The 13693-nt window shown below is 35.0% G+C and overlaps 1 protein-coding gene across 4 annotated transcripts in view; it reads right to left on the bottom strand.

Annotated features, from left to right (window-relative positions):
* WDSUB1 (WD repeat, sterile alpha motif and U-box domain containing 1) overlaps nucleotides 1-13693 on the bottom strand; it is a 50367-nt gene that overhangs the window by 20116 nt on the left and 16558 nt on the right. For all 4 annotated transcript variants that reach the window (XM_023583395.3, XM_004449126.5, XM_023583397.3 and 1 more), the window contains exons 7-9: nucleotides 12848-12888; nucleotides 12663-12769; nucleotides 11748-11927 (exon numbers count right to left, since the gene is read on the bottom strand). In XM_023583395.3, coding sequence (XP_023439163.1) covers nucleotides 11748-11927; nucleotides 12663-12769; nucleotides 12848-12888 — 328 coding nt within the window. The remainder of the gene's footprint in view (nucleotides 1-11747; nucleotides 11928-12662; nucleotides 12770-12847; nucleotides 12889-13693) is intronic.

The raw sequence follows: 13693 nt of genomic DNA, 5'->3' as shown, positions 1-13693 counted from the left end.
ATGAGTGTTTCTAGAATGTTATAATTAGACAGTCACCATTTCATTTTATAAAACTTATAAGAGCAGGATATAGAACATTTAATATTCTAATATATGTGTACTTCCCTCTCAAAAATATTACACATATGTGCTAATATTTACAATGTTTATACTAGAGAATAGAGAGTGCCTATTCTGAAATGTCCCAGATAAAAAGGATGATACTTCTGTCCAATTTTAATGTATTAAAAATGGGGTTAGACCACCTGATCCTTGGGGAAGCAGCTACCAAATCATATCCACAGAGCTTAATCATAGACGACCATCCCTTTTTTGTTTATGCTACCAAAACCAGGTTTAGGGTAGAGGTGAGATATAAACATAATTCCTCAGAAAGAAAGATCCCATATCACTGGAGGAATAATAAACCAGGATGGGTAATATTTCGCTATTATTTACCATAATCCTGAAGAGGCATTTAATTCTTAACAAGATCGCAAATTAAAATGGACCACCAGTTCCTCTAAACTTCCTCCCTGTCCCTTACCCAACCCTGGATATATCACGGAGTTGAGAGTTTGATGATTCTAGAAACTAATAACCATCAAAAAAGGCAAAACAAAGCTCTTAAAACCTCCTAGGAAACAGAAGTAGGGGACAGGAAATTACACATGACCTTTACCCTCCCCAACTTTGTCCTGGATCACTGTCAACTTGTGGAGAAAAAGAAAAGCAGCACTGCTCCATCATCAGCTGGAGGCAGATAATGTCAAGGCAATGCTAGAACCTGAAAAATAATAGACACAGGCCATCAGGCTAGACATTAAATCACCCTCCCATTGCCACATTAGGGAAAAACAGAACCAAATGCTGGTGGTTGGGTTTTTTCCCCCAAAGAAAAACTACTTTTTAAAAGTAAATTTTAAACCAGCAATATGGTGGCAGAGTAAGGAGCTCCTAGAGTCAGCAACAGGGCAGTTAATAAACACCCAGAGCTCTCTGGAGCTAGCTGAAGCACCTGTTTGGAGGCTCTAGGAGGCCAGAAGAGCATCCTGAAACGTCTTTGAAGAAGTGGAAGGAGGAGATGCCCATCTGCAGAGAAGACTCGTAAGTGGAGCACTCCACGCCCTGGAGGCCGGTACCCATCCTCCACTGGAGACACAAGCTGCCTCGGGAGCTGTTCTGCAGCTGGAATTGAAAGCTCCACTTCCCCAAAACGGGGAAGGAAGAGATAGTTGGGCACTAACTTCAGCTACTAATGAGGAAATTTAGCGGGCTAAAGTATAATCCTGAGAACAGCTAAAGTTTGAGCCCGTCCAAGTCAGAAAGAGGCCAGGAGCCACCATCTTAACTCCGTTCCTGGCATAGGGGAAGCGGGGCAGACTAAAAATCCCAATGCTGGTGGGAACCGGCTTCTTTCCATCCAGAACAGATTGCAGCTCTAGCCTAAGTCCCACTGTCACCTCCAGCAGGGAGGAAGCTGTGGGGACCTGTGCCACCCTCTTGGTAGCGGGTTGGATGTATGGGACCCCCCTATGATGTTATGCATGTTTGCTTTGTAAGATCACAACTTTTACCATACACTTAACTGTTTATATATGTTCATATATAAATGGTATAAAGATAATAATAACAGTGAGGGTTGGTGGAAAATACTTTGGTTAATAGTAATATTTTGATAATGCTCTTTAATATTTAGTTAAAAGATTTAATAACAATATAAAGTGGTGGTGGTAGGGTGAGTTATGAGAGTCCTGCATGATGCTAAATAAGTTTGTTTTTTAAGTTCACAACTATTACTATACACTTATTGTTTATGTATGTTTGTGTGTGGGTAATATATTTCAATACATTAATTTTAAAAAGATATTAAAAATTAATTTTAAAGAAAAGGGCAACAAGTTTCTCAGTAGGATGGTCAAGAGAAAACGAGAAGGCATAAAAACTATATTAGAAAAAAGGGAAAACACAACTACAGGTACAGTAACTATTTTAAGAGGAGTTTGGGGAAATGGTAAAGGTAACAACAATGTATTAATTTTTCAGTTTCCCCACAGAAAAATAGGCAAAGCAACTACATAGCAAAATCAAATCCCATAGATATTTCTAAAAAAACAAGGGGGCAAGGTATCCTCACCCAAAATATAAGCAGGTAAGGATAAACCACCTATAGCTACAGACCTGTGGCTGCAATCTGCATGGAAGGAAGTAGCAGGGCATCTAAGAGATGATAGAAAAGGAGATCTAGAAAGTTTACTAGTGCTCACTGGAAAAAAGGGTGGGCCAATTCAAGAGAAACAGCTGAAGCTGGAAGAGTTTTGTCCCCTCCAATGGCAGGTCAGTGTAAAGGCCCAGAGTAAGTAGGTCTGAAGGGACTGTTCACTTTAATCTTGTATAAAGAGAACAAAAATGGTATATGTTCTTCTACTTAAAGACAGATACAGGGAAGTGGATTTGGCCCAACGTGGAGGGCATCTGTCTACCACATGGGAGGTCCAAGGTTCAAACCTCAGGGCCTCCTGACCCATGTGATGAGCTGGCCCATGCACAGTGCTGATGCGCGCAAGGAGTGCCCTGCCATGCAGGGGTGTCCCCCGCGTAGGGGAGCCCCACGCGGAAGGAGTGCACCCTGTAAGGAGAGCCGCCCAGTGCAAAAAAAGTGCAGCCTGCGCAGGAATGGTGCCATACACACGGAGAGCTGGCGCAGCAAGATGACGCAACAAAATGAGACACAGATTCTGGGTGCCACTGACACAAGCGGACACAGAAGAACACACAGTGAATGGACACAGAGAGCAGACAACTCGGGGGGGGGCAGGGAAGGGGAGAGAAATAAATAAAATATAAATCTTGAAAAAAAAAGACAGATGCAGTTAAATGGTTATGCAATAAGTGAAATACCACATAAAGTATATTACTAAGAACTGGAAGATGAAGCTTTCAAAATCTGAGGATGTGAAGAAAGTTTGTGTATAAAGTTTTAAAAGGCACTTGATATTATAACTTCTAAATGAGAAGATAATAAAAACATCTCATGTGCTTTCATAATTTCAACTCAATTTCTTTGGCAAAAAGCAGAGGAACCCTTTGAAAAAAGCCTCATTCCCAATTAATGATCTGTGATTGATGATTATTTGAGTATAAAGACTGACATGATATACAATAGTTCCTTGCCTTTTGTCATTCCAAATTTCTATTTTATCATCTATAGCAATTCCAAGCTCCTACATATGTAGCAGTCTACTACATTCCTAAGGCCCAGATGTGAGGCCAATGGGCAGATGAAGTCACAGGACTAGCTGATGAATTCATTACTTGCTTAGTACCACATGTCAAAGTGAATCCTCCTTTGTTCTTCACCTTTCATATTCCATTGCCTTTTAAAAGAGCTATTAAATGCTGTAGTAATGTTGACAAATTTGTGGATTCACAAATGTCTCAATACATATCCCTCTCAGTATCAAAAATGTTTTGTTCCTGAGAACAAAGCCTGGAAATTCCTTATGCAAATATAGTACTAGATATAAGGAGATATTTCCTACCTAAAACTATTTATCTATTTTATCTTGGGTTTTCATTAACACAATCCTAACACGAAATGACTATTATACTTGGTGAAGTTCTAAATTCTCACATATATCCAAGTCTGCAGAAAGTTACTTTATTCTATATTTACCAACGGCCCACTGAAAAAAGATCTGGTAGACTGCCCAATTCCATAAAGATAATTTTTAAAATTCCAAATATAACAGCTCTCCTATTTTGGTCTTTAACACCCAATGTAGTATTTATCATACGATTAGTCAAATTCCTCCAAATGATGAATATTAAATTCAGATCCACTCACAGTGAAATAGATCTTTTAACCATTCTTCTAAAAGGCAAACAGTAAGTATACACACCAGAGATGTACAGAATAAAAACTCATTAGCATATACTCATCAGTTTACCCCTTAACACATTTTTTTCCTAGACACATTTTTAATTCTCTATTAGTCCAATTTCCAGTCTTGAAGAAAGTCTTGCTTTTCTTAATATTCAAGAATAAATTCAGCTTAAGTAGCACTTTGTAGAATATTAAAGTTAGCTTCCTGATCCTATGTACTTTTGCAAAAACCTTAATATGTTAGAATGATGTGAAAAATAAATGTCCTAGTCTATTTATTTACTATTCTGTGTTTAATTTGCTGAATATGCTAACTTTCCAAAGCTTTAATACAAGCACAAACCAGATTCTGTATTTATTGGAAAGTATACAACATTTTTGTTTCCATTTGTAATAAAGATCTTCCTAATTCACTTATTAGGCCACCACAGAAATAATTTGTATTTCAATTTTAGACTTGGGCCTGATAATGTTAAAACCGTTACCCTGAACTTTAAAATAAAATGATTAAACCACTAAATCTAAGACTCATCCTTCAAAAAATACTTCAAGTCCTTAATTGAATCCTGCAAAGATATCTTATTCTTTATTTATCTAGCCATAAAAATAGCGCTCTATTTCTATTCATTGTTCTTTAATATGCTTCTCTTATGTTTTCATGCATTCTTTGTTCAATCTGATATTATTGCTTTGCATTGTGAAATGCTTCTGCTTCATATGGTGGTGTGCTTCATATGGTGGTGTTAAGCTATACTGTGAGAGATTAACAAGAAATCAACTAATTAAGATGCTGAATTCACCAGGACTTTTAAAAAAAATCTATACTACTTATTTTCAGGAAGAAAATGTAAATTATAAAGGAAATAAGTTAGTTGAGATACAAAAGCAATTTTCATGGTATGGCCTGAGTGTAGTATATAGCCATCTCAATCTAAGTATTTTCATAAAATCATCAGTCTACTTTTTTAAAGGACATACATTTCCAAGAGATTTAATTAGGTTCACATACAGTATTTACTGTATCAGGAAGGTATATCATATTTTATTTTAAAGTCCTTTTCTGTAAGACTCAATTTTTTTTGACTCTTCATTGACAATATGGATACCCTGTTTCCTAGGTTTGCTGGTTAAGATTCCACCATAACATGTTTTTAATATATGCCTGGTTATTTCTGTTAGTGCATGAGACTAAAACTCCAAGGTTTTATTTTAAAGTCTGAGGTGGCTAAATAATATTACAAAGCCACAATAACCAGATGTCTTGTAAATGATCACTGAAGAGAACAAATAAGGTGAAGCACTTGTTCCACAGCCATCATCACTGCTTAGAAAAACAAATCAAAATTATAGCTCATTGATGATTTGTTTGTTAACTTTGCATTCAAAGGATAATGCAAAAATGACCAAACTCTCTTTATTATTTCTCATCTTAAACCATTAAATCTTTTAAAAATATATCATCCTATGGTTAAAATTGGTTGATTCTACACAATTAGCATTTTTTCCTCTCCAATAATGGGCTAAAGTCTAGGATAATGAAGGAACACCAGCTACAGGAAGCCAATTCTTGAGACATATTGAATCAAATACTTGTACTGGCATTCTAACTACAAAAAGAATTTACCAAACTGAATTTTAAAAAAAAGAAAAACTAGCTGTAATTTATACTTAGTTTTCAATAATGTTATTACATATCTTAAAACACAGACAAGTGATTAGGCTCAATTTCCTAGAAGACACTACAGAGAACTTTAGTTTTTATATAACCTCCCTAAAAAATTTATAAAATAAGTTTCAATTGACTCTTATTTTACATAATTTTAAGACAAAATTTAGGAAAATGTACATCTAAAGTAACCAATGCTTTTTTCATTTTTCAAATTCTCTTAAGTCAAAATTTGCTTCTAAAGCAAATTATTGAGGGAAGCAGACTTGGCCCAATGGATAGGGCATCTGCCTATTACATGGGAGGTCCACGGTTCAAACGCCAGGCCTCCTTGACCCGTGTGCAGCTAGCCCATGCACAGTGCTGATGCGCGCAAGGAGTGCCCTGCCACACAGGGGTGTCCCCCGCGTAGGGGAGCCCCACGCGCAAGGAGTGCGCCCGTAAGGAGAGCCACCCAGCACGAAAGAAAGTGCAGCCTGCCCAAGAATGGCGCTGCACACACAGAGAGCTGACACAAGATGACACAACAAAAAGAAACACAGATTCCCGGTGCCGCTGATAAGGATAAAAGCGGTCACAGAAGAACACACAGCAAATGGACACAGAGATCAGACAACTGGGGGGTGGGGGTGGGGAGGGGAGAGAGAGAAATAAAAAATTAAAATCTTAAAAAAAAAAAGAAATACTATGCTTTTAAAAAAATAAAGCAAATTATTGATTCATAAGAGTTGAATTTAAAAACTTAGATACTATATTAAAACATCAATCAACCTGTAGAATTCAAACACAACTTAATTTTCATCTGACAGATTAGTATTTAAAGGAAAAAAAACCTTTAAGAAAACTTTAGATTAACCTTTTGTTCTGTAAGTTCTTCCCCTAAAACGGAGACCCAAATGTCACAAAAAATTACTTATAGAACTTGGACTGATAAAATACATCTAACTTCAAATTAGTTTCATAAATATCTATTAATATTACACCATACGCACATCAACCTTCTTGAAATAAAGCTACCAATGCATAAATTCATAGTGATTGGTTACAAAATCTCTGCATGAATTGATAATAAATCCTCCACCCAATAAAGCAGGATACACTCACTAGAATATGTCCAAAAGGAAATAGAGTAAACAGCAAAACTACCTAGCATTTTCATAAAGAAAGCATTTTGGATGCTGTAGCAGTTTGATAGTTATGAATTCCAAAAATAGACATTGGTTTATATTTGTAAACTGGTCGGTTTAAAGTTTCACATTTACTTAATTAAATTATGATTAGGGCTTTGATTGGGCCATGTCAATAGGGCATTGAGTCCCCATCCCTTGATGGAGACATGACAAAAGAAGACAGTTGCAGTTTTGATGCTCGAGTTTTGAGCTAAAGCCCCAGGAAGTAAGCACACAGAGGAGCTTGGCTGTGAGGAAAGTGAAGCAAGCCCAGAGAGAAGCAAGCCCTGGGAGGAGAGGAACCCTGATCCCAGAGAGAAGCAAGCCCCAGGAAGAGAGGAACCCAGGAAGCCTGAATCCTGGCAAACATCGGCAGCCATCTTGCTCCAACAATGTGGCAAAAGACTTTGGTGAGAAAAGTAACTTATGCTTTATGGCTGGTAATTATAAGCTTCTACCCCAAATGAATACCCTTCATAAAAACCAGTCATTTCTGGTATTTTGCACCCTTTTGGCTGACTAACACAGATGCCAAAAGCTTTGTTGTTTCACACCAAATTTCTCTTAATGCTAACCATTTTTATGGAAATATTTATACAATACATCACATACATACATGCATTCACAAAGTATATAAGATATATTAATGTATTAAGTTATAGTATAACTTAAATATTAGAATGTATGTTATATGTATTATAATATCTATATACACATTATAAATGGAAGTATAGGATAAATTTTTAAACTCACGGTTATAAATATCGACTCTCCCTTCAAATATTACCTCAGAGTAAGTCAAATTAGTAGGCCTCTCAGATTTCTGTTCATACCACAATTACATCTTTATCAAACTGTATTTGTAATACATTACTTTATCTTTGACACTAGAAAGTGATTCCAGTGGCTAAAATCATCTCTTAATTGTCTTTGTAAAGCTTCCCCCTCTCTGTTAGTGCTAAATGCCACTATTTTGGTTAGGAGACGTTTGCCTACTTCAAGTTCATGGCTGTACTTTGGAAGATTAAACTGTAATCTACAGGATTGAAACTAGTATTAGTTTGACTTCAGGTATATATAAAATGTTACAATACAGAAACTTGCTTATGATATTTAAAAATTGAAGGTTCTTAACATTCTTTCCTTCACTCAATTAAAATTCCCTAAAACACCTGTTACATAAAAAAGTACTGTGCCAACTCCTGGGCATAAAATGTTAGCAAAAATGGACAGTCTCTACATTCACAGAACATAAAGAAGACCTGAAAAGTCTACCATACCTGTTATTCACAAGCTGTCTACAACTAGGACTCAGCACACCTAATGCAGCTTTGCTTCTAAGATCATTCAAAATTTGGTATATTCTAAGAAGCAGGATAGATTTTTTAAATTTTTGTATTCAGATTACAATTACAGAGTGATGTCAGCAAGAACGGTGAAAAAAGTTATCTCTGAAAAGCTGCTTCACCATAAAAGCAAAGAACACAGCAAAAACTGTCATATCAACATTTTCAGAACTATGGAAATTAACCAGTCATGCAAAAATTGAAGGAACATTTTTTTCAAGGAAAATAGCTAAATCTTGGTAAGAAAAAAAGTTTTTGGCCTTTTAATTTGCCCTATTTTCATCTTTCTCCCCCCACCCAGCTCCACAGAAGCTTTGAAGACCAACAGTCCAACAATCACAGTGAAAATCAGCAGCCTAGGAGAAAATCGAGGGGAGAGAATGGGCTTGGAATTCCCCCAAAATATCATTCTTAGAGAATTCCTATTATTTCATTATTTGACCCATCTTAGAGTTCCCTAGAAACCCCCATTCAAAGGGCTTATATTTATTTGACCTGACTCAAACCTTGTTCAGTGTGTACAGCCCTTTCCCCTGGAATGTTTATCAAAACAATCAATAGCAACTGTTTAACAATACAATTGCCTGAGATGGCAATAACTGTTGGGGCTGACAAGAAGTTGACCAAAAAAAAAAAAATTTTTAAAAAGAAAAGGTGGGGAATAAGATGTCCACAGGGGACTTTTTGAAACACTCCAACATATTTCTAGAATCTAAAAAGTCACACGAATGTGTAAGGCTTTGCATATGTCCAAGAGAACTGAGAAAGCCCTAAATTTTCACCTCTGGCTGACTGTGAGGCTCTGCACAAGAAGTGAAGGCTATAGCAGAGTTAAAAACGGTCTGACTGAGCACTGAAGGTATGTTCCAACATACTCACAGAATGCCTTAGCAAAGGATGGGAGACTTATTGGTTCCAGGCATTTAAGAAAATCTGTTAAATTATTAGCTGGTCACCAAGCTAACCAAGCAGTCTTAAATGGCCATATATGACAAAGAATACAGATTTTTGCTCAGTTAGTTCAAGAAAGTCACTAAACACACAAACAACCACAAGAACAAACAGCAACGGCAAGAAATCCTGGCGTAAGAAGAGGGTAGGAATCTGATTTCCAGAGTTGCCACATTACTTAAATGTTCAGTTCTCAACAAAAATTTCCAAAATATGCAATAGAACAAGAAAGTGTTGCCCGTATATATGCGAAAAGAAGCAGTCAATAAAAACAGTCCTTCAGGAAGCCCAGTTGTTAGCCTTTCTAGACGAAGGCTTAAAATAAGCTATTTAAAATATGTTCAGAGAACTAAAGAAAACTTTGTTGAGGAACCAATGGAAAATATGAGAACAATGTCTCACACCAAGTAGAAAATATTAACAAAAAGATGGGAATTATAAAAAGAACTAAACAGAAATTCTTGAGTTGAAAAGTACAGTATTCACTGGAAAGGTTCAATAACAGAAGAAAGAATCAGTGATGGAAAGACAGTTCAATTGGGATTATCCAGTCTGAAGTACAGAAAACAAAATAATGGAAAAAAAAGAACAAAGCCTCATACACCTGTAGAACACCAACAAACATGCCAACATATGTACAATAGGAGTTCCAAAAGGTACCAGAGAGAGAAAGGGGAAGAAAGAATATTTGAAGAATGGTTGAAAACGTCCCAAATTTGATGAAAAACATTAATCTACACATCCAAAAAGCTCAACAAACTCCATTTAAGATAAACTCAAAGGTACACACCTAGATACATCATAATTATAAAGTGTAAAGGACAAAGACAAACAGAGAATACTGAAGGCAACAAGAGAGAAACAACTTATTATGTACAAGGGATCCTCAATAAGATTAATGGCTGATTTCTCATTAGAAACCATGGAGACCAGAAGGCAGTAGATGACATATTCAAAGGGCTAAAAGAAAAAGACGTCAATCAAGGGTTCCATATTCAGGAAAATTATCTTTTAAAAAGGAAGGAGAACTAAACACATTCTCAGACAAACAGAAACAGGAATTTGCTGTTGGCCAAACTGCCTTACAAGAAATACTAAAGGATACGCTACAGTAAATGAAACTCAAAATTAACATAAAGAAATAAAACCATTAAAGGTAACTCCTTAAGTATACAAGACATATTTTTTGCTTATTATCCTTTTTTTCTCCCATCTGGTTTAAAAGGTGACTACAGAATGCAAAAATTATAAATATTTGATGGGCACAATATTAAGATATAATTTGTATAAAAATAATAGCACAAAGGAGGAAGGAGGGCAAAAATGAAGTTATACTGGGCCAACATATTTCCATACTAGAGAAATTAGGTTGGTATTTATCCAAATTAGATTGTCATAAGATGCTAACTGTAACCCTAGGCAAACACTAATAAAGTAATACAAATAAATACAGTAAAAAAAACAAAGAAAAAATTGAAATGTACACCTGAAAATCTCTAATACAAAAGGAGGCAGTAAAAGAGAGGTACAACAAAGACATAAATTTCACAGAAAGCAAATTAAAAAAAGGAAGACACACCTCCACTTTAACAGTAAAAATACTTTGTGAAGATGACCATATGATGGGCGAAAATATTTTTATATATAATGAATTCATACATGTAACCATAAAAAGACAAATAATCCTATTTAAAAATGGGCAAAGGATCTAAATAGACAAAATTCCAAAGAAGATATACAAATGGCTAATGAGCACATGGAAAGATGCTCAGTATCATTTATAGGGAAATGTAGATAAAAACCATAGTGAGATACTACTTTGCAAACCCAAGACATCTATAATCAAGAAGACAGTAAATAACAAGTGCTGACAAGGATATGAAGGAACTAGAATCCTCATACATTGTTGGTAGGAACGTACAATGGTGCAGCTGTTTTGGAACACAGTCTGGCAGGTCCTCAAAATGTTAAAGATAGAGGTACCATATGACTCAGAAATTCTACTCCTGTGTATATACCCAAGAAAATGGAAAATATATGTGCACAAAACACCTGTGTAACAATTTCCATAGCAGCATTATTCATAACATCCAGAAAGTAGAAACCACCCAAATGTCCATCAACAGATGAACAGTTAAAGTATGTTGTATCCGTACAATGAAATGTTATTCAGACATAAAAAGGAATGAAATACAAATACACACCAAAAAAATGATAAACCTTGGAAACATTATGCTAAGTGAAAGAAACCAAACACAAAAGGCCACATACTGTACGACTATCTGTAAGAATTGTCCAGCAGAGGCAAACCCACAGAAACAGGAAGTATGGTTACTAGTGACTGGAGGAATGAGAAAATGGACAGTGATTGCTAATGAGTATAGGGTCTTTTGGAGATGATGATAATATTCTGAAATTAATGGTGATGGTTGTACAACTCTGAGACTGCACAAAAAAAATCACTGAATTGTATACTTAAAAGGACGATTTTTATGGTATGTTAATTATGTCTCAATTACAAATTAAATTTTTTTTAAATTACAGAGTACCTTTAGTCACCCAAAGAAATGCTATGTAATATTATATTTTCCCTAACCTAATAAGAATATTCTCTCCCTCTATACAAAGATGTTCACCAGAATAATTAGTGTTAGAATATTAAGAGGAAACCATTAATACAACTAAAACCAACCTTAAGAGTAAAGTATTAAAATTTTTTTTAAAGATTGCCATTCTGTCACTAATCTTACCAATTTTCAAGTCATCAGCTAGACTTTCTTTTGTAAGATTCAGCAGTTCTTTTCCATCAATGTTATTCATCTTGAAAACACTAACAAGGTCTTGTAAACCTTGCGCACAAAGCCACGTTGAGACATCCTCCTCTGACCAATCTTCAGTAAATTGTTTCGGCTGATCTTCTGTGCTACTTACTTATTAAAAAAAAAACGCAAAAAAAAACCCACCCAAACAACAATAACACACACATATCATACACACACACACACACACACACAAGCAAAAAGGCAAGAGAAATAAAAGAAAAAAGTATTTCCTTTATAATCATGAATTACAAGTAAACGAAATTTTATTAAATTTGTATATTGCTATTTTAAGACTTCTAAAAAGCAAACATTCCCGCGTGTAACTTATTATTTAGTATTATTTACTTAATATTTAATTAAATACTAGTCTATCCAATACTTTTTCACGCCAGGAAAACAACTTTCTTTTACTATATAAAATTCTAAACCACTAGAGGTATTTGCTCTATCATTTGCATATCACAGCAAATAAAAATCCTAAATTAGGTCCTGACATTGTTTGATGAGGACAAAAATAAAACCAAAAGAATAAAATTATAATTTCTATTTTGTTCTCAGACTATATTTATCTGAAAATTAGCATGGAGTATAAATAAATAGCTTACAAAACCATGAGAGGTGTGATATACATGGATATGCATCCAAGAGAATTTACTAACAGTTTTAAGGTAAATCAACTCCTTTAACACTGGCTTCTCCACAATTATTTTTAAATTTTATTACATTTGATGTACACTTTACACTGAGAAAAGCAACATGAATATCTTGTTGAAATAGTTACTGAATTTCTGATTTTAATGGTGACTGGAATTGAATTGGATTAAAGATGATGCCCTTACTAACCTTGACAAAGTGCTTCTGGGTCAAATTGCCAGATGTTCACTGTTTTGTCCATTGAACCAGTAGCAAGTAAAAGGATACCAGGTGCAAAGGCACAGGTTGTGACATACCTAGTTAACAGAAACAACTATTATGTATCTTCTGACTATACTGAATTCCATTAATACAAATCAATGTTAAGTTCAGACCTGGTGTGCTGAGTCAACGTGTGAAGAATGTTCTCAGTATTCTAGAAAACAATAAAAACAGCTTTACGTTTACTCAGACAAAAGTTATTGATAGATTATTTGATTCATTTGAGATAGTTTTTATGCTATATAAATATATTCAAAGGGAAAAACCATATAATTATATATATTATTAGTCACTATTTTAATAGTTGAAACTTAACCCAATAAATTAGTCCTAAGAAAGGCATCTATGACTAATAATATTATCAGGTATTTATTTCACTCTTTTAAAATTATCAACATTGTTTTCAACTGACCATCTTTCCAGAAATGTTTAATATAGTAGACCTTTGTCATTTGCTGATTTTTAAAAAACTAAATGTCTATCACATGAAATAATCTGTATTTTTACTATGGTATTTGACTTGCATACATTGAAGAACCAGTAGGTAAAAATTAGCCACTTAGATTTTGAGTGCACTTAGCTGCCCATCTCCAGCATCTAGATTTATTTAACTGGAATTCACATACATAGTTAATGGAGAAAATAAGATGTTACAGCTGTTTTTGTAAATATGGTATCTCATGGAAATAAACGGTAAGGACCTACTGCACCTAGCCTAAGTATTCTTTCTCATTTCCTGCCAGAACCTCAGTAACTTCAACTTGTGCATGGAGGATTAGTTCAGATTTCTTGCTTATTTCACTTTGATGATTTACATCTCTATTCCATCTGTGGGCTTAGCTACAGCCTAAAATCAATCATTTTAAGACTACTCAACACTGATTGCTTTACAAGCATACTTCCATTAACTACATCTTCACTATGCAAAATGTTCATTTTTCTTCATGCTCATGGAACAC

Source organism: Dasypus novemcinctus, chromosome 7, assembly GCF_030445035.2.
Source record: "Dasypus novemcinctus isolate mDasNov1 chromosome 7, mDasNov1.1.hap2, whole genome shotgun sequence".
NCBI classification, from domain to species: domain Eukaryota; kingdom Metazoa; phylum Chordata; class Mammalia; order Cingulata; family Dasypodidae; genus Dasypus; species Dasypus novemcinctus.
Note: the sequence above shows the minus strand (reverse complement) of the source record. Positions and strands in the feature narration are given on the sequence as shown.